The sequence below is a fragment of the Eupeodes corollae genome, chromosome 2, assembly GCF_945859685.1.
Source record: "Eupeodes corollae chromosome 2, idEupCoro1.1, whole genome shotgun sequence".
Taxonomy (NCBI): Eukaryota; Metazoa; Arthropoda; class Insecta; order Diptera; family Syrphidae; genus Eupeodes; species Eupeodes corollae.
The window spans coordinates 74,404,404-74,431,300 of record NC_079148.1 but is presented as its reverse complement, the minus strand read 5'-3'; the positions used below and the strand labels follow the sequence as shown (position 1 = coordinate 74,431,300).

The window sequence follows — 26,897 nt, the reverse complement described above, 5'->3', positions numbered from 1 at the left end:
TTTTATCAAAAGCACATTCTTTTTACATACATACATTATGTATATTGAACAATGAATAGTTGTTGGGATAAAAATGACCTTTCAGACTAATTATTTCAAAATTATACATATAACGGGTTAAATTTTGATATCCACAAAACAAATACTGGTGTGCCTCAGGGATTCGATAATTCTCCAACATTCTTACTTATTTTCATATAATGTATGATCTATTGTTTGAAACTAACTTCTAACGGACTTTATAATTTCGTACCCTCAACTTTCCTATTTGTTTCGATTCTTATCCTTGTCCCTCGGATCTAACGGGAGCGCATGACAAGCTCATTAAATTCTGATCTGAACAGCATTGGGAAATAAAAAACAGTGTAGAATTTAACGCTTTCAAATCTCAATACTGTCTACTGTCGCAAAATCGTAAAACTTCAGCAATGGCACTATATGGGTGGTACTTGCTTCGGGAAGACTTAACAGCTTTCAGTTCTAGGTATGCGCACCACAAACCATCTTTTGTGATATCTTCAAAAATACTGCTAAGTGTTTATGTTTTCTCCGACCGACGATGCAAGCATTTGTACCCCTTCTCACCTGGCTATAATTTATATGGCTTTTATTCGTCCAAAACTTGAAAAGTTGGGCTAGTGCGGCAATGACACATTAAGTCTTTTGGACATAATCAAAAAAGGGCTCTAAAACTGCTCTTAAACACAGCTGCAACGTGTATAAACAATGCTCTATTAAAATAGCCAATTGCATTCCTCAACAATTCAATCGTAATATCCGCTCTCCAGGAATGCTCATCAGTTTACCCTTGAGACTAATTCCGAACTACGTACATATACGTACAGAGATTCTTTTTTAACCCGCACAACACGAGTTTGGAATAACAATATTGGACGAATTTCGATTTGCATTTATTTCAAAAGTAAAATATGAATGTTTGTTAAAAAAAAAATAGAATTAATTGTACATGTATCAAAATCAAAATTTTTCATATTTTTTAAAATTATGATGGCCAAACAATGCTTTCAATCCAATCCAAGTAATGTGCTACTCTAACATAAACTGACGGAGTTGTAGTTGCACATGAACGTCCAAATGACGTTACTCCAACAATAGTTGATTTTTTATTGCGAACCAATTCCAATGGACCACCAGAATCTGCCTCACAAGAATCCATATTCAAATCCTTATCATAAGCACAATACTGCCCTTCGTCAAGGCCACTACGAAATTTCCGATCTGTACCCATTTTAATGTGTGTGGCATTGCATTCCTTTAAATCAACTGTTGTTACATTGGCCATAAGAAGCACATCGGAGCGGGCCTTAGCTGCGATGCGATTTAAATTAATACAATCTCAAAATCACATTATTAAAATATGTGACACTTACTCTGGACGTCTGTGAAACCCCAACCGAGAGTCACAAGCTGAGTGTCTGGGTCAAGGTCACCGAGATCAGAATACAGACATGCTGGACGAACAAAAGGTGTAAATTTTAAATCATTTTTTAGCTTTATAAGGGCAATGTCATGGTAACGTAAGTGACCGCGATATTCGGGATGGATTATAACTTCCTGTTGGTAAAGTAAAAGAATACAATTATTTGTTAAGAATTAAGTAAGCAATTTAGTTGAGTCTAACCTCAATTCCTGCATCAACCGGAGTTAAATCATCATCAACAGACTTCCAGTCGACCACGCCAAACCTAATAAAAATCGGCTGTAAGAGTGGATTTTTAATACAATGTGCAGCAGTCAAGGCATATCTCTCGGATATCAAAGATGATCCACATCGAGTTTCAAGATCATTACCACCCCCGAGTTCATAGATCATAGCTCCCACATGAGGATATTCTCCAGGACTTACGGAAACTCCACCTATGATATGAAACGCAAGTACAGCCGGATTGATTGCCCTATATTTTTGACAAGCTAGAGCAATTATGAAAAACAGGGAGTAAATAAGTTTATAACTTATTTTATCAAAGTAATACATTTTTGTATAGCATTAATTTTATTTGATAAATTTAGGGAACTTCAACCTTTCAAAAAGGATACTATTTTTTAGTGAGACCTAACATACAACATACATACCAACTTGTGACGGTCTCTCACTATCACTTGTAGTTTGGCCTTGTTTCGAATTAATTGATGATGGTAATTCGTTAGGTGTTCTGGAAATAGAATCCGAAATGCGAAATGAAAGTTACAAAAAATATACTTAATTTCAGTCTTTGGTTACACTAAATAAAATATTACTGAAGTCTTCCTTATTTCAAAAATGTTTGCTCTCAATTTAAAGAAATATAGAAAGAAACAGTGTCTTCAGAGTAAAGGAACAGCAATATTTAAGTTGAAAATATATTGAAATGTCTCTGACAAAGAGAAACATATTTGACTTGATTTGAATTGTGCTAATAGCTATGTAAATAAAAGCCGTAAAATGGTATTTTTTTAATAAATTATAGAATTTAGTTTAAACTCACCCATCGGATACCCTATTCGTTGTTTCGTTTGCATTTTGTGTTGTTGATATTTGTGGGCTTACTGATGCTTTAAGTGGACAACAAACAACTTCTTCTGAATCTTTGAATGTACAGAGAACAAGTTCATTGTAAACTATAGTCTTCTGTTTCAAGCCTTCATAATAAACCTCACACGATGAGATTTTCGTACAGATTCCTGATTCACCAGTTTTAATATTACAGTTTTCTCCTTCCTTTTTATGCACTAAAATTGGAATAAATAGAAATTAAATCAATTTATTAAAACAAAAACAAAACAAAAATATTCTTTTATTATTATAAAACATAAATACTCGTATAAGTCATTGGATGCAAGAATATATAGAAACATACATAAATATTTTCAGAAAAATTAGACATAACCTCGGCAGTAACATACGTATTTTAACTTAAAATAATTCCACATTGCTTTTTACTTTCATAATTTGCAGGCACTTAAGGGGTTATACGTACCCTTTATATGTTTACATTAAAACACATTGCGAGCGCTAGGAATATAGGGAAGAATTTAAGAGGAAATACCGGCGTATATCTAAACTTCGAAATAGGAGGGAAAAACAGAATTGGCCAAAGCATTAAATTTTCTCGATGTGCGGTTTAAAAAAGAATCTCTATACTTGACAGTACGTCCGAAATTGAGCTTAAGGGTAAACTGATGAGAATTTCTGGAAGTAAGAGTACTCTTAATTCTGTGAAGGGTGGCCCGAAAGATAGTTTCCAATCAAACGAAAAAGGGATTCATCAATATCAAAAGCACGCAGTTACGAAAAGAGAGATTTGTGCCAAACTTTATCAATTGCTTTTGAAATATCAAATATCAATCTTACTGTCTCCAAAACGATGTAAAGATTTGTTCCACTACTATCCGGGCCAGCGAATTTACGTATTTTAAGGTCGTTCACTTCTCTTGCAACTGCGAGAGTGCAAAAGAAGATTCCCCCCATAAAATCATTTACGATCTCAAAAACAGGACTCAGGAAATTTTCAGGTAGCGTTGAATTAACAGAAAATTCCTTAATCAATCGAAATAACTTAGGAAGTCTCATTGTGTGGATTAAAGTCTTCGAAATCTTAAGCGAAATATCTTTCTTATATATTAATATATAAAAAGTGGCTGGAATAGAGGTCCTACACTGATAACTGATAACGTGACTATCTGTCGACTTGTCTTAAAGTTCAACAAAATATTAATAACAACATTTTGTGTTGTATAAAATAAATGTAAGTGAATGTCTTTTCTTGTTCTCATAATACCTGAGTCCAAAATCATTTCTTAACAATTTTTTGTGGTTTTCGTGTTTTGTAAAAAAATTATCCACATTAACTTTTCCAAAAAAAAACAATTAACTTAAAGTTAGAAACAATATTTTGCATATGATCATCGATTTAAGTTGAAAACCCATGTTTGCCAACTTAAGCAGCATTTTTTTTAACATTTCTTGTTTGTTATATTAAATAAAATGCACGACTGTGTCGTATGTATGCAAAGAGTCTGTTTAAAAAAGTACCTGTATAAGATTAAAAAATATAAGAAATGATTTTTTTCACCAAAAAATTACAGTATTTAAATGGGCCTGAAGTATATATTTTTCGGGTGCAAAAGCAAATAGTACGCTTCTGGCGGAGGGAAATTTTGTTTCAAGAATAGAAATTTAGTCTGGACGTAACATCATCATATAAGTAAATAATTTATTTAATTATTTTTATTAAAAAAAACTTTATTTTTAATTTGGGCAGCGCTTTCGCTGATTTGAATACAATTGACAAATTTATTCTTAAAACTAGAGCTTAAATACTATTTTCCCTGCTGATGGTTCCCACAGGTAACATCGCGAACGTGATGGAATTTGGCGACGCGGCAAATATTGTTGCAATGCTGTTCCCACGAACGGTGTTAGTTTTCCGACTTGTTTGCACTTTCAGACGACTCATGTGAGGTGTTTGTTGTCATCTTTATTTTGATATTGTTGTCGTTAACTCCTCCGCCGTTAAAAATCGGACGTCCTCGTTCGATTGGTCTTTTTTTAAAATAACGGAATTTGGTTAATGCTGGAAACCTTTGGTGATGATGGTTTTGTTGTTTTATTAAAGCGTGTTTCATCCAAAATTATTGGTTTTGTTTCGAGTACTGTATTAATTTTGATGGGTTGTTGTTTCTTTTTAAGGCAAGATTTACAGAAAATGAACAGGATAAGTATGACTATTAACGTTGATAGGCCAATATTACTTGATAAATTTATTTTGTTTTTGTACTCCAGTAATTATATGTCGTTAATGTTATTTGTGTGCAGCTCTTTTATCATCTCTAGGGATAAGAGTTCTTTAAATGTTCCATTTTTTGAAAACGGTTGCATTATCGCGGGTAAGGGTTTGGTGGTTCTTCCTTTGAAACATAGGTTTGGTTATTTATTGTAATGGTTTGATTGTGGTGTTGAATGATGAAAGTGCCGGTAAGTTTTATTTCTTCATTCTCGATCAAAATGCTGCTGTTATACTGATTTAAGAGTAATATTCCGTTAGAAATTTCTTCAACTGTGGGAACGTGCTGGTTATTTATTCTGGTGCAAATAGGTGGCTGGCTTCTTAATAAGTTCGTAATGCAAGTTGAATTACTTATGTTAATAAGGTTCTTATGACTACAAATTGAAAGATTGTACAATTTTTTACAGTTTGATTTTTATTGTTTACATTTCAGTACATGTTCATATGGAATTTTATTTATAAAATTACCCTTTTTACAGGTTTTAAGAGAATTGTTTCACATGTTTCAAGTTCTGTTGTTGGTAAAGTTAAAATATAAATAATTGTAGAAAGATCAGATGCAATTTTAACGTCACCAAATTCTAGTGCTTCTTCAAGATTTACATAAGGCATATTTTCTTTCTCTAAAATTTCTTTTGTTACATTAATTTCTGTATTTGTTAAAATGTAGGAGTTTACTACACCGGCTTTAGCCCAGTGGATAGCATAATCAATATTAATAATCTCCTCTTTTATGATCTTGATCTTATATTTAATATTAGATATTAATTCATTTTTAACAATTTCGCTTGTTCTTAGTTTCTTTAAAATTTCATTCGTGACATTAGTAATTTGATTAATTTTCTCGAAAGACAATTTATTTATTACAATTTGCTTATTATTATTTTCTAGAACATTATTTATTTTACTACTAATTATTTGGAAGTCTTCATGGTTTGGATTACAAGCAATCCACTTCCATGCGCTTCCTATAAAGTCAATTAAACGTTTAGTTTTCGTTGTTGGTTTCAATCGAGTTAGGTGATATTGGATTATTGAAATTTCATGGGAAAGGTATGGATAGAGGGTTTCGCTAGTGCTAATGTTTTGGTTAATAATCAGTCGTATGTCATCAATCAATTTTTGGTATAGGCTAAGGTCTATAGTATGGATTATTTTAAAAGTCCCAGTTTGTAGTTTTGCCGTCCCCGTTCCTAATGTTATCATTTGTGAGTTAGTATAGTCTAGTATTTGGATTTCCCCGTTGCTCAAGGTGAGGGTTAGGAAAGATCTGAAATTAAAGGATAAATTTTTAGTTGCGAATATGCCCCTTGTAGACGATTTTCACAGATTCCGTTAGTATTGTTGTGTTTCAATTTTCTTTCACAATTTCTTCTTTAAATCTTTTGGAAAGTTTTGTCCCTAGTCGCTTATTTTGTCTTACGTAAACTATTTGTCCGGGCAGATACTGTTTAATTTTATGTCTCGTCTTGTTCTGTTGTTTCAGGTCAGCTTGTTGTTTATGTAAAAGTTTCTGTAAATTGTTCTGTCGAGTCTTGTCATAATCGTCAGGTCCAAATTCTACATTACGGCCAAAGAATAAGTCGACAGGCTTTTTGCCTGTTGTAGAGTGAATACTGTGATTGTACTCATTCACCGATTTTTCTAAAAGTTCCTCGACGTCTTTATGTGTTCCATTATCTTTAATGCATCTCATTATTTCTGATAGGGTTGAATGGAACCTTTCGATTTGCCCATTAGCTTCACTCCTGTATGGAGGTGTTGTATAAACATGTATGCCTAGTTCGTCTTTCAACATAAATAATATTGATGCAGAGTTTAGTGATCGTTCATTGTCAATAACGATGGACTTCGGAACGCCAAAGAAAAATACTATGTCTCTAAGTGGACGTCTGACGTCCTCTGTCGACTTACTTTTAATTATTTTTGTCTGTACATATTTTGTGAATTTGTCTAACGCAGTCATAACTAGTTTTTTCTCCGTAGAGAAAATATCAATGTGGACTGTATGTCCAGGAAAGTTTGGCATAGGTGTCTTATTTAGTTCTGGATCATTTGGATGTCTTTCATATTTATTTTGTTTACACACTGTACAGATGTTTACGATTCTTTTAATTTTGCCTGCCATACCGGGAAAATAATATTTTTCTAAGATTTGTAGTCGGTTTTCCTGTGGATTCCTGTGAGCTCTATTGTGGGTTTCAATTATCAAGTTTTCTTGGTCTTGCTCGTTGTCTATGTTTTTAACTTCTTGTTGTGTGAATCTTATTTTATAGTTATTGAAATGTAGTGGGAAAACTTCTTGAATAAGACCCATGATTCTTTCTCCTGTTTTTATCCCATTAATTACTGAAGGGTTAAGATATTTTTTTAGAATAGCTGTAAGAGTTTCTTTATTGAACTCGGGTTCGTTAATAATGTGTTGGTGGTATCCTGGAAAGACTGTTTTAAATTGGTAGCTAGAGGATTCAGATAAATTAAGAAATATTTGACTCTTAAAAACATTGATGGGGGCTTCGACTATTGGTATTAAATTTTGCGACGAACTTTCGTCGCTATGTTCAGTAGGGGTTAATGAAAAAATTTGATTGTTCGGTGGACGCGATAAGGAGTCTGCAAATATGTTGGAAGTGCCTGGTTTGTAATAAAGTTCATAATTGTACTCTTCCAAAATCGCTTTCCAGCGTTTCATTTTGGAGTTTGAGTTTTTGTTACTGAGTGCGTGCGTGAGCGGCTGATGGTCTGTAGTAATTTTGACCTTCTTTGATCCGTAAAGAAACATTCTGAGCGAAGTGAGTGCCCAAATAATAGCGAGCATCTCTTTCTCGTTGGTCGCGTATCATCTTCGGTTTTGTTAAGGCTTCGTGATAAGAATGCGATAGGTTTGTTTTCCTGGGATAGGACCGCTCCCAAGGCGAAATTGGAGGCGTCTGTTGCAAGCTCGAAAGTTTTTGTAAAGTCTGGATAGGAAAGTAATACTTCTTTTGATACTAGGGCATTTTTGTTTTTGTTCCATGCATCTTTTGCTTCATCGATTGATTGATTTTTAGATATGTGTTTTGACAAACGTCCGTTTTCCCCTCTAAGAAGAGATGTAAGGGGCTTGGCTATTTTTGCATAATCACGTATGAACCTGCGATAATACCCCGACATACCAAGGAAGGACCTCAAGTCCTTTAAAGTTCTTGGTGGTGGAAGTTCCAGAATTGCTTTAACCTTTTTTGGATTCGTCTTTATGCCTTCTTGGGAGATGATAAATCCCAAGAATTCGACCTCTGTTTGTAAGAATTCACACTTATCTACTTGTACCTTTAGGTTTGCTTTTTCGAGTGTTCTTAAAATAATTATTTCAAGGTTTTGGAAATGTTCTTCCTCAGTTTTTCCGAAAATTATAATATCATCGATATAAACATAACATCGATGACCAATGTGTTGACGGAGTACGTCATCAAGAGCTCGTTGAAAAATAGAAGGGGCATTTTTCAGCCCAAAGGGAAGACGAGTAAACTCGTATTTTCCGTTATTTATTGAAAATGCGGTTTTTTCTCTATCTCATTCTTTTAATAAAATCTGATGGAATCCGCTTTTTAAGTCCAAAGTGGTGAAAAACTTATTTTTCCCTAGGTTATAGAGAACTTAATTTATCTCGGGTATAGGGTAGCGATCGGCTATTGTTACCGTATTTAATTTCCTATAGTCGATTACCATACGGTATTTCCTTATACCATTGGGATCCTCTTTCTTACTGACTATCCACACAGGAGAATTCTATGGCGAGATTTCGGCTTTCAAGGCCATAGGGTATGGGTACGATTTTGTATAAATTGGGTTGTCAGTCGATGTTCGTATCTCTCCTTTCACGTTCGTAGTGAAAGTGAGTTTTTTATCAGGGTCAGCGAATAGATTTGGGTATGATCTTAACATTTGTTTTAATCGAAAATTTTGAGTTTGGGATAAGTGAGAGCATCTAATATTGAGGTTGTTTACTGATTCTATTTCTAATTGTTGTAGGGGAAACTTATATTTATCTTTTAAGGTGAAGAGGTTCTTTTCGGTATAAATGATTGCACCGAGTTCTTTCAGGCTGTCGTTTCCGACAATGCCATCAAAAGTTTCTAGTCCAGGGAGGATGAAAAACTGTAATTTTCCAATTTGAGAACCAAAAATATCTATTCTTGCATGGTGTGTAATTTTAACTTTCCCGCCTACTGAGTGAGCAAAAAATTCTTTAGTGTTTTTAATGGGATTACGAATGTAACAAGCCTTCACGTAATTTTTATTTGATCCTGTGTCTAGGAGAAATTTAAGAATTTTTCCGCTCTTCATCCTATATTGAAAGTATGGGATTGAAGAGCAGTTTAATCTAAAAAATTAATATTGTCGAAATTGTCACCATACTCAATTTCTTCTCCTTCTGTTGGTGCAATGTAACCGACAAGGTTTTCTTCGATTCCATTGACATCATCATGTTGATCTGGGTCATATTTTTCAAGAGAAGCGTTATCACCTTCGATGGGTACGGGATTTGTTTCTGTGTAAAAAGTACGTTGGACCTTGTTTGGTGTGTGCGTTTGTTGGGATGCCAGTCGTTTTTGTGCGTAAGGTGGTTGTTGATTATTTTGCTGATAGTTTCTTTGGTAGTTTTGTTGATAGTTTGGTTGGAATGTTGGTCTATTTCGGTAATTGATATTACGTGATTGTGTAGATGATCCCAGTTCCATTGGTGTTACCTTTGGTTGTTGTTGTGGCTTGGGAGGAAGCGGAACACGGTTGTAGTTAGGTGCTTGGTATTGGTGAGACTGTTGGGGTTGCCGGTTTTGGTAATGATATTGTTGGAAATTTTGTCGTTGAGGATAAGATACGTGTGCTAATTCGGGATAAAATTTTGTTTGGCTTTGCAGCGGGTTTAGTTGGGGTGTTGGTGTGTTAGCTAATCGTTTGAAATTTCCTAGACTATTATGGGCGTAATGCATTCGGTAAGTCATATTATCGAGTTTGAGACACACATGTAGGGCCTGAGGCAAGGAAGTTGGTTCTCTTATACTCAATAATCGAGGTAAATCCCCGTTTAGTCCTCTGATAAATGTGTCAAGCGCTTTGTCACGGTATGCATTAGTCATTGCCCTTAAAGAATCATCACCTAAATCCAAACAAGCGATTTTATGCAATATCAACGAAAGATGTTGGTAAACTTGTTGGTAAAAGTCCGTAATGGACTGGTTGCGTTGTGCAAGACTGGTTAGTTGGTATTCCAGTGTACCGATATCACGCTTATCAAAATAGTGCATCATTAAGCATTGCTTAATTTTGCCCCAATCTAGTGGTGTCCTGTAGGATTCTAGAGCAGTATCTGCTTCTCCTACTATTTTATGGCGAACCATATGGAGCATTGCATAATATTTAGAGGTACCCCTTAAACTGTCGTACATTGTAAAGATGCGTTTGACAGTTTTCCTAAATGAATTAAACTCGCCTGGTTTTCCTGAAAATTCTCTTAGGCATTTCACTATGTCCGGTACTTTGTCAATGTCGTTTGTGTTCGTTGAAAAGTCAATAGGTTGTTCTACGTCTTCTGAGTCGATAAAAGGATTATTTAATTTTTTAATTGTACTTATGACTAATTCACTTATTTGTTTTGTTAGGTCAGGGGGTAGTTGGTTTTGTGGATTGGAAGAGGATGTTTGGGCTCTTGTATTACCCGTTAGTTCATTTGATTTAAGAGACATATTTTTTAAAAGATTTTCAACTGAATTAATATCGTCTTTTGACATTTATTATTGATTTTATTTTCTAAATTTAAAGATCGGCAAAAAAAAATTTGTTTGCTATTAGCTTTTTAAGATTATAATTTTTCTTTTATTTTGTTTTTTTTTTTGTATCTAATAATTATGAATTTGGTTTATGAATTTTTCTTGACCTACACTTTTAAATTAAAAAGTTTTTTAAATTTTTCTTACAAAATTAAGACAATTTTTACTTCTCTTTTTTTTCTCACTATGTTCAATTTCAATTATTTTATTTGTATTCCTTATCTAATAATTATATGAATTCAATTTATGATTTTTTCTTTGACTTGTAGGTAGGTACTACTAAAATAAAATGTTTTCAATTTTTATAAACTTACAAAATTAAAACGATGAAATCCATCGGCGAAAAATTTATGTAAATTTGGTGGAGCGGCTAGCTTGATTTTAAGCTTCCTTTTCTTCCGTTGTTGAGTTATCAGCTAACGACGGCTACTTAGGGGCCCTTTAGTTTCTCCACACTCTAAAATAGCACTGTTTATATTTTGTTTCTTTTATTTGCACTTTGCACTTTTTCTTTTGGGATGGGTGTGACTGGTTAGTGACAGCGTTAAGTTTTTACTAGTAGTTAACGGCTACTTAATATGTATTATGTTTTACTAGTAGTTAACGGCTTCTTGAGGCGATATATTTTTTCTTCACTAGTGTTTGTGGCTGCACTTCCCGGTCCCTGCTCGGGCGCCAGTAAATAATTTATTTAATTATTTTTATTAAAAAAAACTTTATTTTTAATTTGGGCAGCGCTTCCGCTGATTTGAATACAATTGACAAATTTATTCTTAAAACTAGAGCTTAAATACTATTTTCCCTGCTGATGGTTCCCACAGGTAACATCGCGAACGTGATGGAATTTGACGACGCGGCAAATATTGTTGCAATGCTGTTCCCACGAACGGTGTTAGTTTTCCGACTTGTTTGCATTTTCAGACGACTCATGTGAGGTGTTTGTTGTCATCTTTATTTTGATATTGTTGTCGTTAACTTATATATTATTTCGTTACCATGTCTCCCTTTTTTAGCTCTCATACGGAACTAATTCTAACAAATAAAGTGCCAAAACAAAGAGAATTTTTAGTAGACTATGCTAATTGTGCTTTATTGCACATTAGTTTATAATTTGTTAAAAAAACTTAACTTTTTATTATAATAAAAGTATGAAATACTCGGAAAATATTATGCCTTTGTATTTAAAAACCATAGTACTCTCATGGTGGAAGTCGAATAGGGCGGCATTTACATATTTTTTGTGGAACGTCTAGCGAAGACATTCATGGAAAAATCCATTGCAGTCGGGAGACTTTTAAATGTTATAATTTGAAATAGAGAAAGACTATAGTGAATTAACGAAAATCTGAGTGCGAGAGGAATAAATATTTGTTTCCTTGTGTTTGTATTTTGGTTTGGTTATTTTTTTCCATACGCAAAATGGTAGACTTTCTATACAAAGATTATAAGCCAAAAGCAGGAGAATTGCGATTTCGTGTAGGAATTTTATATTCTTGGTTGAGATTTTATATTTTTGATGATTTGAGAATTGTATTAGGGAATGATAACATAGGCAAGCAAATAATATGTATTAATGTATGTATGTATGTATGTATGTATGCATATAATAATATTTCGTATATAAACCAATACAAATTGGATGAATGAAATTAATTTGAATTCAATCCGTCCGTACGTTAGCGACGTTTTTTCGTCGTCCATAGCTGAAAACCAGAAGAGATATCGATTTCAAATAAATTTTGTTACACAGATAATAAGGCAGAAAGATGCAGAAAGGGCTCTCAAGAAAATTGCGTGGGTGTTTTTTTTTACCATAGCAGTTTGAAAAAAAGGTGAACATTTTGGTTAACCCTAAATATCTTACGAACCAAAAACGCTAGAGACTTGAATTAAATTTTATTTAATATATTGTAACGTGATATCAAAGAAGTATATTTTTTCAAAAAAATCATTTAACGGTTTTTTTTATAAATCAAAAAAAGTAACAAAAAATTTGTCACCTTCAAAATCTCCAAAATAATTTTGTGCAACGAAAAATAATGTTTTTGACATCTGATAAAATTTTGAGAAAAATCGAATTGATAGTTTATTTTATAAAAAATAAAAATCTAAAAAAAAATTTCTCAAAGTTGGTAAAAATTTAATATCGATTCAAATATCTTTTCAAAAACTTGAAATTTAGGCTTCAAACTTATTTTATCTTATAAGAAATATTGTTTCCGACACTCTGAAAAATTTTAAGAAAAATCGAATTGACAGTTTTCTTACAATAATAAAAACCAAAAAAAATTAATAAAAGTTGGTAAAAATTTATTTTCGACTCAAATATCTTTTCAAAACTTTGAGGTATTGGCTTTAATCTACTTTTATCTATCAAAAAATATTGTTATCAACATTCAGTAAAGTTTTGAAAAATATCAAATTGACAATATTTTACAAAAAATTAAAAACCGAAAACAAATTAACAAAAGTTGTTAAAAAATGATTTTCGACTCAAATATCTTTTCAAAAATTTGAGATAGTAGCTTTAAACTAATTTTTATTTATAAGAAATATTGTTTTCAACATTCTGAAAAATGTTGAGAAAAATCGAATTGACAGTTTTTTTTACAAAAAATAAAAACCTAAAAAAAACAATACTAAAACTTGTTAAAAATTTACTTTCGACTCAAATATCTTTTCAAAAATTAAAAATATTGGCTTCAAACTTATTTTATTTCACAGAAAATATTGTTTTCGATATTCAGTAATTTTTATATAAAATTTCAGTCCGTTTTTTCTTAAAAAATAAAATCTACAAAAAATAGTACGCAAATTTGGTAAAAATTGATACGAGTACATATAGACAAACTTTAAAGTAAGACAAATCGACAGACGACATGAATCCGTTTGGATTCAGCCGTTGTTCTGGATTAATTGCTTGCTTTGATCTTTTTAATTTTAGTTAAACTTTTTCCAACAGCAAATCAAAAGACGGTACTAAATACGAAAATATTGCCAAAATCCATTTGGATATCTGAGAAGCTTTTAATATGAATTTCACCATTATTTTCCCTCTGGCGATTTATGGGGTGCACCAAATCTACGGTTTCTCAATCTTATTATAGATCTAAAAGTAGGAACGCGATTTACAACTAATAAGCTAGGCGAAATGCACGCTCATTGAGTGACCGAAGAGTAATTTCGAATCGGTTTAAGATCTTCATTTTAAAATTTGAAGTACATATTTTTTCATAAGAGTGTACATTTAAAGTATCACTCTATAGTCGGGTTTCCCAAAGTTAAAGTGAAGAATATCCAAGTACTCCGCTAAAATATTTGAAAAAAACATACAAATTCTAAGACGGGCTAGTAACTACATAGTTAGTCTTGGCCATCTGATCTTGTAATTTTGATCGCAGCAGTCGAATTGAAATTCTCATTTAAAAAAAAATAAGCATAAGTTACAACAAACAAATTTCAATTATTTTTTTGTTTTTTCAACAAAAAGAAGTATAATTTTGTAGTTGTTAGAAACACTTTAGCATCTACGAAGACTAGTGAGAGTGACGATTGATATAAAAACAGTTTTTGGTCAGTTAATGCAAACTCTTAAACGTAAAACGGTGAAGTTAATATAAAGCTGCCGAAGAATCACCAACTGACGAGTATCTCCGAACAAAATCATAATTCATGTACGTAAAATAGTAGTCCCCGGTTAATAACTTCTGCTTTTAAAGAATTTAACCGTACAAAATGATTTCAATGATTTGCGGAAATTTTCGCAAAAGACACAGAGGTGTTAGAGATTTCTGAAGGTTTTGAGTTTGATAGTTTGACTAGTAAAATCAGTTAAAAGGAACAAACCTCAATTCGTTAATTGCAGTAAAGTGTTGTCAAACAGTGCAATGTTAGCGGAGAATGTGAAAGCTACTTTCCTTTTACGAATAAAAGTCACAAAATTTGCGCTGCAAATAGATGAATCAACGGATGTTGCAGGGTTGGCTATTTTCATAGTATTTGTGCGCTATCAATATCTACAATACTTTCAAAAAGATCTGCTCTTCTGCAAGCCGTTGACAATTACTACAACTGGTGCTGAAATTTTTAATTTGATTGACAAATTGCAAATAACATATACCATGGGTTAACTACGTGGATGTATACACGGACGGTGCCAAGGCCATGACTGGAAAAGCGTCCGGTTTCGTGGGAAGAATAAAGCAAATTAGTATAGGAGCCATTGCGTTCTACATCCCCACCCCATGCCCTCGCAATGAAAAAAAATGCCGGTCTTCATTAAAAGGCGTTAGATGAAAGCGTTAAAATAATCAAATTTATTAAAACACGACCAAAAGATACAAGCCTACTTATGATGACATACGTAGTCTACATACGTCTTTACTTCTTCTCATGGAAGTTAGGTGGCTTTCTTGCGGAAAAACACTGAAGCGGCTTTTCAAAATGATAGCTGAAGTTAGAACCTTCCTCATTGACTACAACTTTGTTTTGGGGGACATGTTGTGTAATGAGCGTTGGTTATTGAAATTGGCGTATCTGTCAGATATATTAAAAAAAAATGATATGAGTGTATCACTTTAAGGAAAGTCAAGATCTGTTTTCGATGCCGGTGATGCCGGTGACAAAATAGAAGCATTTAAAATAAAATCCAGTATTGGACTGAATCTATGAAAAATCGAAACCTAAACAGCTTAACAATGCTCAAAGAATTTAAAGAAGAAATAGATTTGGACATTCCCGATGATATTTTCAATGAGTTTCATATCAACGTAGTAGGTTTTCTGGATAGCTTCCCCCACTTTTTTCCAGAGAAACTCCACTTGAACATTATGGAAAACATATGAAAATAAACCCGTACTCTGCATCGTTGAAAAAACCACCTTCCCTGACATCGCTACAGTTTGAGTGCTTGATTGACCTGGATCAGGGGTGTTTGTCTTAAACATTTTATAATTTGAACAGATCTTAATGTAGTGATTGATTATTTCATCAAAGTGCAATTAAAAATTGGATCTAAAAAAAGAGGTTAAAGTGTCTAAATTGAGTTTCATGAATGTGAATAAAGTTTTACTTTCGGTGAGTGTGAACTTTAATATTTTTTTCAGCAAAATCAATCGTAAAGAGTTTTTAATCGGCAATAATGGAATAAAAAAAAACATTCTGGTTTTAAAATCAGAGGGGAATTCTCTTTTTTAAAAATCAGAATAGTCACTTTTGCCCAATTAAACGCATTAGGAATGCTTTTTTTAACTACCAGATTGTTAATTAAAAACGCCATTATTTAGTGCAGTGTAAGCATAGTAAAGAGGTTCGACTGCCATCACGTAATGTTTCGGTTCATAGCTGAACCCATTACCCGCAAAATCAGCTCTTAGAATTTGAGATCCGTCCACATCTCAGCCATTCTTGGATGAAAATTTGCTGTTAACGTGTCTATAGAAAGGCAACAAACTAATCTAGGTCTCAAAACTATCTAGTATATCTCAAACAAGGCTTGACTTTACTGTCGATTGAAAATTAAATTGCAGAAAATATAAATTTCTCCAGTCTAGTCCGAGAGTTCGCTGACAAAAAAGCAAAAATTTGAATTTTTTGTAAATAAGAATTCGTATAAAATCTTTATAGAAAAAAATAAATCAAAAATACAAAATTTAAATACAGTGCCGCTCACTTGAATAGCGCCCCCACTATGCAATATGTAACTGTATAGAATTCGGGTCTCCGAGTCAGTATACCGTTGCAATATTTGTGTATTTTAATTATCTCTTAAATTGCTCTCTCTGTGACCGAATTCATACATTGGAAATGTTCCGTTAAATATAGTTTTTGTTAACTTTAACTAACTACTGTGAAAAACGTGGTTTTATTTAGGTTCACTTGAATAGCACCACCCCCTATATTATCAGTTTTCGCGTGGATTACAAGCCAGATAGTTATTAAAAAATATTTTTCCATTTCTTTTAGATAATTTCAGTCAAAATGGGTCGTGGTAAATCATTGGCAGAGAACGAGAAATCTAAAATTAAAGCTTATCGCGAGTGTGGCCTGTCTATTCACCAAATAGCTAAAAAAACGCAACGAAGCCGCAAAGTTATATCCATATTTTTACGGAACGAGTCCAGCTATGGTAAAAATATGAAAGGCCGAACGTCTAGTGTCGTTAGCGCTGCTGACAAAAGAGCAGTCCTGCGACTCGCGTCAAATTCGCATGATTCTGCCCCCAAAATAAAAGAAAAAAGTGGTGTCAAAGCAAGTGTATCTACCGTAAAACGGGTAATTTCTAATGCTACACATTTAAAAAGATTAAAGCTTAAGAAAAAGCCACCGCTTTACCCGTCCCGTAAAGAGCAACGCCTTAGTTTCTGTCGAGCTAACATGACATGGAGCAAGGAATGGTACCGTGTTGTTTTCTCTGACGAAAAAAAAATTTAATTTAGAGGGGCCTGATGGATTTAACTATTACTTCCATGATTTGCGGAAAGAGGAACATCATTTGGATCGTTTACACAGCCGAGTGGGCTGTGTTATGGTTTGGGGAGCCATTACTTATTATGGAACTTTGGAGTTGCAGTTTTTGACTCCTCGTATGAATGCGCAATCATACATTGAGGTACTCGAGGAGGTTTTTCCTTCGATTAAGGAATTGTTTGGTGACTTCTCATGGAAATTGCAGCAGGATAACGCACCCATTCACAATGAAAGAGTAGTAAAACTATTTCTAGAGCGCCAAAATGTCTCATTGTTAGATTGGCTACCATATTCGCCAGACCTAAACATTATCGAAAATGTTTGGGGGTGGCTTACTCGAAAAGTATATGAATCTGGGAAACAATATGGTAGTAATGATGAGCTAATAGAAGCCATTAAGTGTAGCTGGGCCTCGATTTCACTGTCCTATATCAAAAACTTGTATGATTCCCTACCGAACAGGATGTATGAGGTTATTTATAATCAAGGCAGGACCACCCATTACTAATTTTTGTTTTTATTCATAAAATTAATGTTAATAATTGTGTTCCTTATAATTTAAATTTGTTTAAAAGTTTGAAAATATTAATAAATTAATTTTAAATGAAGAGGTGCTATTCAAGTGAGCTAAAATTCGATTAAAATTTTTTGAGTCACATCACTTTAAAATGAATATAAAAATAACCACTGTAAATATACATTCCATTCTTTCCCTTTTTTACAGAACTTAATAAACTTGATTTAAAAGAAAAAAAAGAGTCATTTTCATTACTTGTTTTAAAGATATTGAGCTTTAAACTCGAATTAAAGGGGGGGTGCTATTCAAGTGAGCGGCACTGTACATATATAAACGCCAAGCCCATAATATCTAAACGTTGAATTTTTGTTCTTATTTTCTTGTTAATACATGAAATGAATTTTGATTGAGAAAAATCGTTGAAATAAAAAAGAAAATTAAATGCAGCATAAAGTAGTACCCGTGGCATGATGGTTAGTGCGTTGGACTGTCATGCAAGGGGTCTTGGGTTCAATTCCTGCCTGTGCCACCTTAATTTAAACAAAAAAAAAGTGTCATGAAAAAGTGCTTTCTCAAACTAGCCGTTCGGATTCAGCCTAAAATTGTAGGTCCCTTCCATTCCTGACAACAGTACTCGCACACAGGAATGATTGAGAGTTGTCAGTCACTAGGCCCTGGTTCACAACGGACTGTTGCGCCACCCCATTTCATTTGAAGTGCAACATAAATCTATTTCACTATTTTGCGCAATGTGTTTTGTTTTTGCAGAAAAGCGCAAAATAACTTATAATCAAATAAGAATCTTAGCTTCTATTAAAAAGGAAAAATAGATTATTTCTATAGATTTAGCTGATTTAACTCCTCGCATGTATCTCCACATAAAACGCCTAAACTTAAATATTTGATTTTAAAATACTCTTTCAATTTTTCTTAATAATAAAATTGCTTTGTTACAGAAAAATACCATTTGAAAATTTCTAGCGGGTACATATGGGGATAGCATCCCAGCCTATTTTTCCATTAATTGTGTGATACTTTTTTATCGTAGTTTTCAAGTTAAACTCTTCTGTTCTCTTCTCTTTCAATCATTAGTACAATTAACGTTTCTTGATCTTGGCGTTATTGGACCTTCTAACATTCAACATTTTCAGCTTGCAATTACTTTTTATAATTTATTAAATTTTAAATAAAAAAAAACTTTACATCATTTGGAGGGAAATACCGCCGGGAATATGACCAATTAACATCTTAACGCCTCTTACTAATATACCTCGTGTGTATCTTATAATAAAGACTTTAACACCTACAAACATTCATTTCAATCGATTATACTGTACATAAAAGACTTCAAACAAACAAGATAAAAAATCTCAAATTACAGAATGAAAATCAACTTGATCATTGCTAATTAATTACAAATATTTTTTACATACCTGTAATAAAATATCACAACTAGTTTCTGATTCTAGTTTATGCTAATCTCTACAAGTAATTGATTTGTGCTTTGTCGCAAGTAATATTATGTTAAGCAATTGTTTTTTGATGTAACGATACAAAAAAGAATAACTTTATTGTTTCAAAACAAAAATACAAATATATAAAATATTTAGAAAAACAGGTGCCTACTTTTAAAGACAAACTAGATACGTCTACCGAATTTTGTGATACTAAAAGAACGAAGAATTTGTTTTAATTAAAAACATGATTAAAAATTGAATATGTTATTAAGTAGAGTTTCGAAAGAATCTAAAACATTAATTTTTAAATATGCACCAATAACACATAACTTACCCGAAACCCCACGACCTTTTTCATCGATCTCCCATCCGTTTACAATTTCGAATATTAAGATTTGCAGTACCAGAAATCTTACAGTCATTGATGAAGACAAAAAAACAGACATTTTGTTCATGAAGGTCACCAGCATTGTTTTTTAATAACACCTCTCTACACCTGTATGAACTTCACTCACTGTCAAGAAATTCAATGACTTAAAACAGATTTTACAAAACTATATATTTTGTATTCCAATATCTTGAATTTTAAGATATTCAAAATTTAAGATAATTTGATATATGTATGCGTATATATCTCAAAGAACATGGACACTTTTTAACTAACTAGGTATAAGATGGTTTGAAATATCTTCTTGGCTTAATATTTTGACTTGCTCGAAGTCATTCTTTGCACTGTTTAACACGCCTACTTATAAGTATACTTCAATTCTGATCCGAACTTATAGACACTTGATTACCAACTGATGTTGGTATCGTTAGAATTCCCATAGGAAAAACCTAGAGATAATTGTAATTATGAATTGAAAGCTTTTCTCAGACTGATTCTAGACAAGAGATTAAATGAATAACACCTGAACTGTGGATTCTAAGCGATTTTGATGAATCAAAAACTTGTTATAAACACAGAGAAAGCTAAGAGCACATTTTCAGACTAAATCCGAACAATGAGGAACTTATTTTTATTATTTACATAAAGGAAACTACAAACTATGACCTAAGCGATTGAACCCGATTGTTAAAAAGTTCCTTCTTCTCTCAAAGGAATATAATCAGAAGTTATTTAAATTTATGTATATTTAATTTCTTTATATTAAATAAAGTATGCAATTGTATGAATAAAGAATATCCTACTAGTATTATATTCAAAGCTTGAACTTCTGTTAAACAAATAAAAATATGTAAGTTTTTTTTTCAACTTTACTTCTAATAATGACTTACTCGTATATAGGCTTTTATTATTTATTTAATAATTGTTGTTCTGTTCATGTGCTTTAGTAATAAAATATAAACTTTATGTTGCAACAATGCATTTTTGGAGAGTGTAACTTTTTGTTTTAATGTCTCGGAAATGATGAATAATATCAGAGTATTTTTTCACCATATACTTTCAATCATCATGGTAAGTTTTATCTGTTTCATAAAAATATCGAAAGTAAAAAAATACTTCAAAAGTTATACCATAATGTTTTAAACTTTAAACTACTTCAATAGCTGGATTTTTTGTGGAAAAATGAAGTTGGTTAAGGTCCTTTTCCACTTGTATGCGCTATAGTCAAGTTAATAAAAGTTTCCACTCCAAAAAAAACCAACAATTTGGCACACTTACTAAGGCATGACTGTTGATGACCCAAAAAAAGTCCTCAAGAATCCGACGTGAGCTCTAGCGGCAGTTAAGAGAAACTGGGTTTTATCTTAGAAACTATTGGTCGTATCAAAAATAATCTTTTACTTAAAGCTTGTACTAGTTTTAGTTTGTAAAATAACTCTATAGGCGTTTAAGGAAAGCATGTGTTTTTTTTACACGTGTCAGTAATTGTCAACAAAAAAAATTTAGTATTCAATTTGTATGTCCCTTTTTGCTTCTGAAACTCGTTGGCCCACTGAATGGCTCATTGCCTGCATGCCTAGAGAGTATTCATTGTAGCAAGTTAATTTATCTACTCAAAAGATGCCATTCGCTATTGACATGATTTCATTTGTAACTGAATATTTAGTATGACTTTGGAACCAATTTGACAGCTTTGCAATATTTGTATTATCTCTAATTTTACGTGCCTCCCCAAAATCTTCTTGATTCTCACTAGTAGAAAAGGAAACGCCAGTGAATTCTTGGAATGATGAGAAAATTTCATGAGTAGCAGTCAGGCCATTAGATTTCAGTTTCTTAAGATTGGTTTATAGTTTCTCACTATTGGATCAAATAAAGGTTGTTTAGGTTGTTTACAGAAGGAGACTCATCAAGAAAATTGTTCATGAGATTTTGGATTTGCCCTAATTCATGTTGACTTATGTCGACTTGTTCCATTATTACATTGGCTAAAGATGCCTGTAGCCGTACTAAAACACAAACTGCTCTAACGAAAGCTTTTCCTTGCAGCATCTTTTCAACGTCAGAAACGGGGGCGTATATAGTATTTTATAACTCTTGCATTTCACTTTCACTTATCAGAAAACCTATTGGAACAATATAGGACATTAACAGGTGAAATCCACCCAATCTGACTACTATTGATAGATGGGACCCAGAGGAAGCTGCGACAACGATTCCTTTACTAATTGGTTAAATGTACCGCTAGAATCTGGTCGCGTGTGGCTAAAACTTGATGTCTCTAACAACTGAGCTTCATAGTATCAAGAACAAAACCTAAACCAAAACTAATCATGGAAGCTTTTTTTTATGAAATTTAATGAGCTTTAGTTTTGTGAAACAACATTTTTTGATACAACAAATAGTTTTCGAGATAATGTTGGCGGTTGAGTTTCACGCAATTCTTTGCAGGACGATTTTAAAGAATTCGCATGCAGTGCATCGCCTTGTCTAAAACCCTTTTTGACATCAAATGTATCGGTGAATTCTTTTCGGACCTTGATAGAACAGCGTGCATTATTCATCGTTAATCTGCACAAAGGGATGAGTTTTATAGGGGCACCAAAACCATGTAAAGAAGCTATAGATGTAGTCATAGACGGTTTTAAATTCGATAAAGAGGATTTGATTTGAAGTTCCTGGTTTTTTTTCCAAGATCTTGTAATTTGAACATTTGGTCAAATGTGGACTTCCTTCTTCTGAAGCCACACTGATAAGGGCCTATGAGTTTGTTGACAAACAGCTTCAGACGTTCACATAATGCGGCAGAAAGAATCTTATAGCCAATGTTTAGGAGACTGATGCATCTCTAGTTGGCACAATTCAGAGAGCCTCCTATGCTAAAATTCCATTCATCATGCGTTCTTTCTTAGCTTGCAGTTAAAATCTCCTAAGACAATTTTAATGTCATAGCTAGGCCCATATGTATTGCCCAATAGCTCTTTGATGTCTTTACCTTTCTCCTCTGTTGGGGCATTTATTTGGCTTAAGCTGACGAAATTACCTTCGATGCGGATTGACATGATGTACTCACTCACACTTTTGAAACTCAACACTGAGTCTAGTTCATACAAGAAATCCACACCGAAATAGACGCTGCCTTTGCTCTCAGTAGCTGTAGCCGTAGTGTACATCGAAGTTTTTTAATTTGCGTTTGCCCTGTCTATCCCATCCCACTTCTTAGATGGCGGTAATATTTGCCTTGCAGCAGCTTAGGGCTTTCGCTAACTGTTCGGCTGCACGTGGTTCATTAAGGGACATAACATTCCACGTACATATCCGAAGTTCGTTGCCCTTATTTCATTTCCTTGGTTCGTCATCAGTAAATCCTTCTTTATCTGAGACTTATTGGTGCTTCGTAACAAATGTGGTAAGGAAGTCACCCCGATGACACAACCCCAAACTCGAAGCCTAGAACGGGGAGCCGGATCAAGTGCTCCTTATGGGTTTGGGCTCCAAATATTTTGTAAAGTAAAGTTCAACGTACATAACTGAAACTTCCTTCGCTAACGTCTGGATAAGGAGAAGTGCCTTACTGGAATGTTATGCAATGATATTTTAAAAATAAAAACTCCAAAGAAACCAAAACACATCCGTACAAAATGACTGTTAGAAATCGAATTTTAAAAAATTAAATAGAATTAATGGTGTCTTAAAAAAGATTTTAAAAGCTATTGAAATAAATATTGAATACTTTTTTTAAGAAAATAAAGTGACACTTTTTATGTATGCATATTGTTTTTTTAAGTTTAAACCTGAACGGACTGAGAAAATTCGATAACAAATTTTACATATTTAAACAAATTTTAAAAATAATACATTAAGAAAATATTAATTTTTTTAATTTAAACAAGTAGTTCCTCTTATTTTGGTCATAGATATTTATGTAAAACTAAATACAAAATTAAATACTTTTTTTCGAAAATAAACAGGAAACTTCTAGTTTTTACTTTTTACGCTTTATTTATTACCTACATATTTTCTATAAATAATTTATTAACACAAAATTGGTTTAATATCTAAAATTAATATCAAAAACTGAGAAATATGTTCGTATAAGTCTTCTTTTTTTACAGTAAAACCTACTTATATAAACTTAATTAAACATTATTTGATTGATCTTATAACAGGAAAAACCACGCAAGAAGACTCCATTTTAAAATTATGACTTTAAGATTTCAATAAAGTTAAGTGTGGTGAGCAATAATATTAAAATGAACAAGCGAACTTTTACATACTCTTCAATTCAAATTAGCGTCCTTGTTCATAAAATAGTGTTCTTAAATTAAAGTTAAATTTTATCAAAATTTTCCGAATAGAAATACCAATCTAACGCAAAATGTGGGTTTTGTATCAGATTACGAGTATACAAAAAAAAATTTCAAGTAAGAAGGTTTGACTGTAGTTTACACATTTATTTGCAAACAATTGACACTGAATTACGATGGCCAAACAATACTTTCAATCCAGTCCAGGTAGAAGGCCACTCTTGTATAAACCGACGGAACAGAACTTCCACATGACAGTCCAAATGACACAATTCCAACAATAGTCGATTGCTTGTTACGAACCAATTGCAATGGACCACCAGAATCCGATTGACATGCATCCTTTTTCAATTCCGGATCGTATGCACATAAGTGTCCTTCATTAAGTCCACTTCGATAGGATCGGGACGTACCGTATGCAATGTGGGTGGCATTGCATTCCTGTAGAGCAACTGTTGTTACATTGGTCATTAGAAGAATTTCGGAACGGGCACGAGCTGTAAAACAGGAAATAATCAATATTAAAAAAATATTGTTTAGATTTTTAAGAGTTGCTATCTTACTCTGGACATTTGTTACACCCCAACCAATAACCACGAGTCGAGTGTTGGAATCCAAATCCCGCAGATCTGAGTTGAGGCAGGCTGGTCGAATGAAAGCGGTAAATTTAACGTCATTGCGAAGCTTAATAAGGGCGATGTCATGGTAACGCAGGTGGGATCGGTATTCAGGGTGCACAATTATATTCTGAAATCAAAAACAATAAGGATACAATTGGTATTTCTTAATTGGTTTTCCTAATTAATAGACAAATTATGTTCACAATAATTAAACAGGATTAATATAATTTTGCTAAATTGATGCGGTAAAAATACTGAATATGCACATAACTACTTTTATTCGAATGCGTAATTTAATTTGCTGTTGTGAAGTACGTTCAGAACCGTCAATTTTATATTTAATGTAATTTATCTTGAATAACAAACGAATGTGTAAATACCTCGATTTCTGCGTCCAACGGAGGATAATCTTCATCTTTGGAATTCCATACAACAACACCCAACCGTACAACTGTTGGCAGCGCTAATGGATCATTAACACAATGAGCAGCGGTCAAGACATATCTCTCGGATATTAATGATGACCCACATCGATTATCGACATCAGTGCCACCTCCCTGTGGAAAAATCAAACCTCCAATATGAGGAAATTCACCGGGTGCAACAGGAAGTCCATCTAAGATGTGGAAAGTTAGACCGGCTGGATTAACCTCGCTGAAAGTTTGACATGCTATAAATAAAGTAAGTGTTTTAAATTACGATTAGTACAAAATTTTAGAACCTATCGTTAAAGGCTTAGGATTTTACTTGTTAGCAGTTTTCTTAATATTTTACACTTTACCTTTACAAAAACGGTTCAACACGTCTTCAATGACAAGAAAAATTTAAGTCAATATTTGAAGTCAAAATCTTTTTTGTCAATGCCCTTTTCTTATCATTTTGTTGTTGTTTTTTTTTAGGTTTTCGTGTTTTGTAAAAAGGGTATTATAAAAAAAGTATGATTTTAAAATCTGTTTTTGTACCAGACGTTTTTAGTCGAAAACCAATTTTAGAGGCATTTTGTTCAATTTTTTGATTTCTAACATAAATAAATGGAGATTGGATTTTTCTAAGACCATTATCTTATGTTAACATTTTAAAATCAATACCTTCATTAATTCCAGAGATATCAAGAATCGAACATCAATTTTTACCAATTTTGTAGATTTCAATTTTTATGAAAAAACTGGCTGGATTTTTGTAAATTTTTTAACTGAATGTTGAAAACAATATTTTTATAAGATGAAAAGTCGAAAATCATTTTTTACAATTGTTTGCTAATTTTTTGTAAAATTTGTAAAAAAGACGTTACTCATATTTTTTCAAAATTTTATTTTATTTTAAAAATGTTATTTTTCGTTGTATTAATAATTTGTTGGTGGTAAAAAAATGATTTTCTTAAATTAAATTTAATTAAATATGTTTTCAAAATTCAAAAGATCCTAAGGACTTTGAAACGTAGTGAAATGTCAAATGTGCGAAAAATCGCACCAATTACTATAATTCCTTATGGGAAGTTAAAAAAACCTGAAACTGTGGAACGGACCTTTTAATTCGAAATATCAAAAGTTACATCGTTTTAACAAATTACTTAATTTTAAAATAACGGTGTTGTGATTTTATCTATCATACAATTTTTAGAGTAGTAATATTCCAAAATCATTTAAAATTATCAAACATAAATTTTAAGCTTTAGGGACAAACTAAAATCTTTTTAACATTTTATTGAGTTGTTTAAAACATTACATTATTTCGTTTTAGACGTTCAACTTACCGGCTTGTGAGGGTCTTTCAGCTCGATTACCTCTGGTTACTGTTTCGACAGGAGGTGACCTTGTTACTACAATCGGTCTAAAAATAATATTAAAAAAACACACAATTTTCGTCAATTAATATTGAATAAAAAAGTAATTCTTTTTTGACATGCAACATAAGAGTTAGTACGTTATACATTTAGGAATGAAATTCATGCAAAGAGTAGGACGAAAGAACTAAAAGGTCTTATACTGTAAAGTTTCAAGTTGAATTCGAAGCATTTTTCTGAACTTTAAAGTGTTTTTCTTCAACGTTTGAAAATATTAATGTACATAATTTTGAAAGTAATGAACGATATACATAAATATGAAATGAGTTAATATTTTAGAGGTGGAAATGAACTTGATTTTTTTATAAAAAATTAACAAAAGAATATGAGTTACATGTTTATGGTAAAGTTGCTAATGATACATAATTTGCATGAATACAGTTTCTAAATTTTGTTAAAGGAACAAACAGTTCTCATAAACAGCACCAGGCGTAAATGTGCTATAATTAGAATTAGAAAAAAGCGTTCAATTATTAAAATATTTCTGGAACTGATTTTTGGCATGGTCTGAGTATTATGAACCTTACATTCAAAAAATGTTCCTGGTACACAAAATCTGGTAGAAAATGCTAGCCAAAAAACTGGTACAATAGTCCAGATATCGTAGTAAAAAGAAATCTGGCTTCATTTACCAGAAATCTGGTTTCCTGGTAAAATTGGTGACAGAAAATTTTCTGGTAAATATTACCAGCGTCCTGGT

General features: G+C 32.6%; 2 protein-coding genes across 2 annotated transcripts in view; both read right to left on the bottom strand.

The window, feature by feature from the left end:
- Nucleotides 1-894: 894 nt before the first annotated feature.
- LOC129947772 (serine protease persephone-like) lies at nt 895-19,848 on the bottom strand. The gene is made up of 6 exons (XM_056058463.1): nt 19,374-19,848; nt 2,487-2,730; nt 2,095-2,174; nt 1,643-1,932; nt 1,392-1,575; nt 895-1,329 (listed from the first exon to the last, which is right to left on the bottom strand). The coding sequence occupies exons 1-6, from the start codon at nt 19,507-19,509 to the stop codon at nt 1,004-1,006; spliced, it is 1,260 nt and encodes a 419-aa protein (XP_055914438.1). The 5' UTR covers nt 19,510-19,848; the 3' UTR covers nt 895-1,003.
- A 4,004-nt stretch (nt 19,849-23,852) lies between these two features.
- Nucleotides 23,853-26,897, bottom strand: part of LOC129945051 (uncharacterized) — a 66,527-nt gene continuing 63,482 nt past the window's right edge. The window contains exons 10-13 of the mRNA XM_056054712.1: nt 26,108-26,184; nt 24,735-25,024; nt 24,298-24,481; nt 23,853-24,231 (exon numbers count right to left, since the gene is read on the bottom strand). Of these exons, the coding sequence (XP_055910687.1) occupies nt 23,906-24,231; nt 24,298-24,481; nt 24,735-25,024; nt 26,108-26,184 (877 nt within the window). The 3' untranslated portion in view covers nt 23,853-23,905. The remainder of the gene's footprint in view (nt 24,232-24,297; nt 24,482-24,734; nt 25,025-26,107; nt 26,185-26,897) is intronic.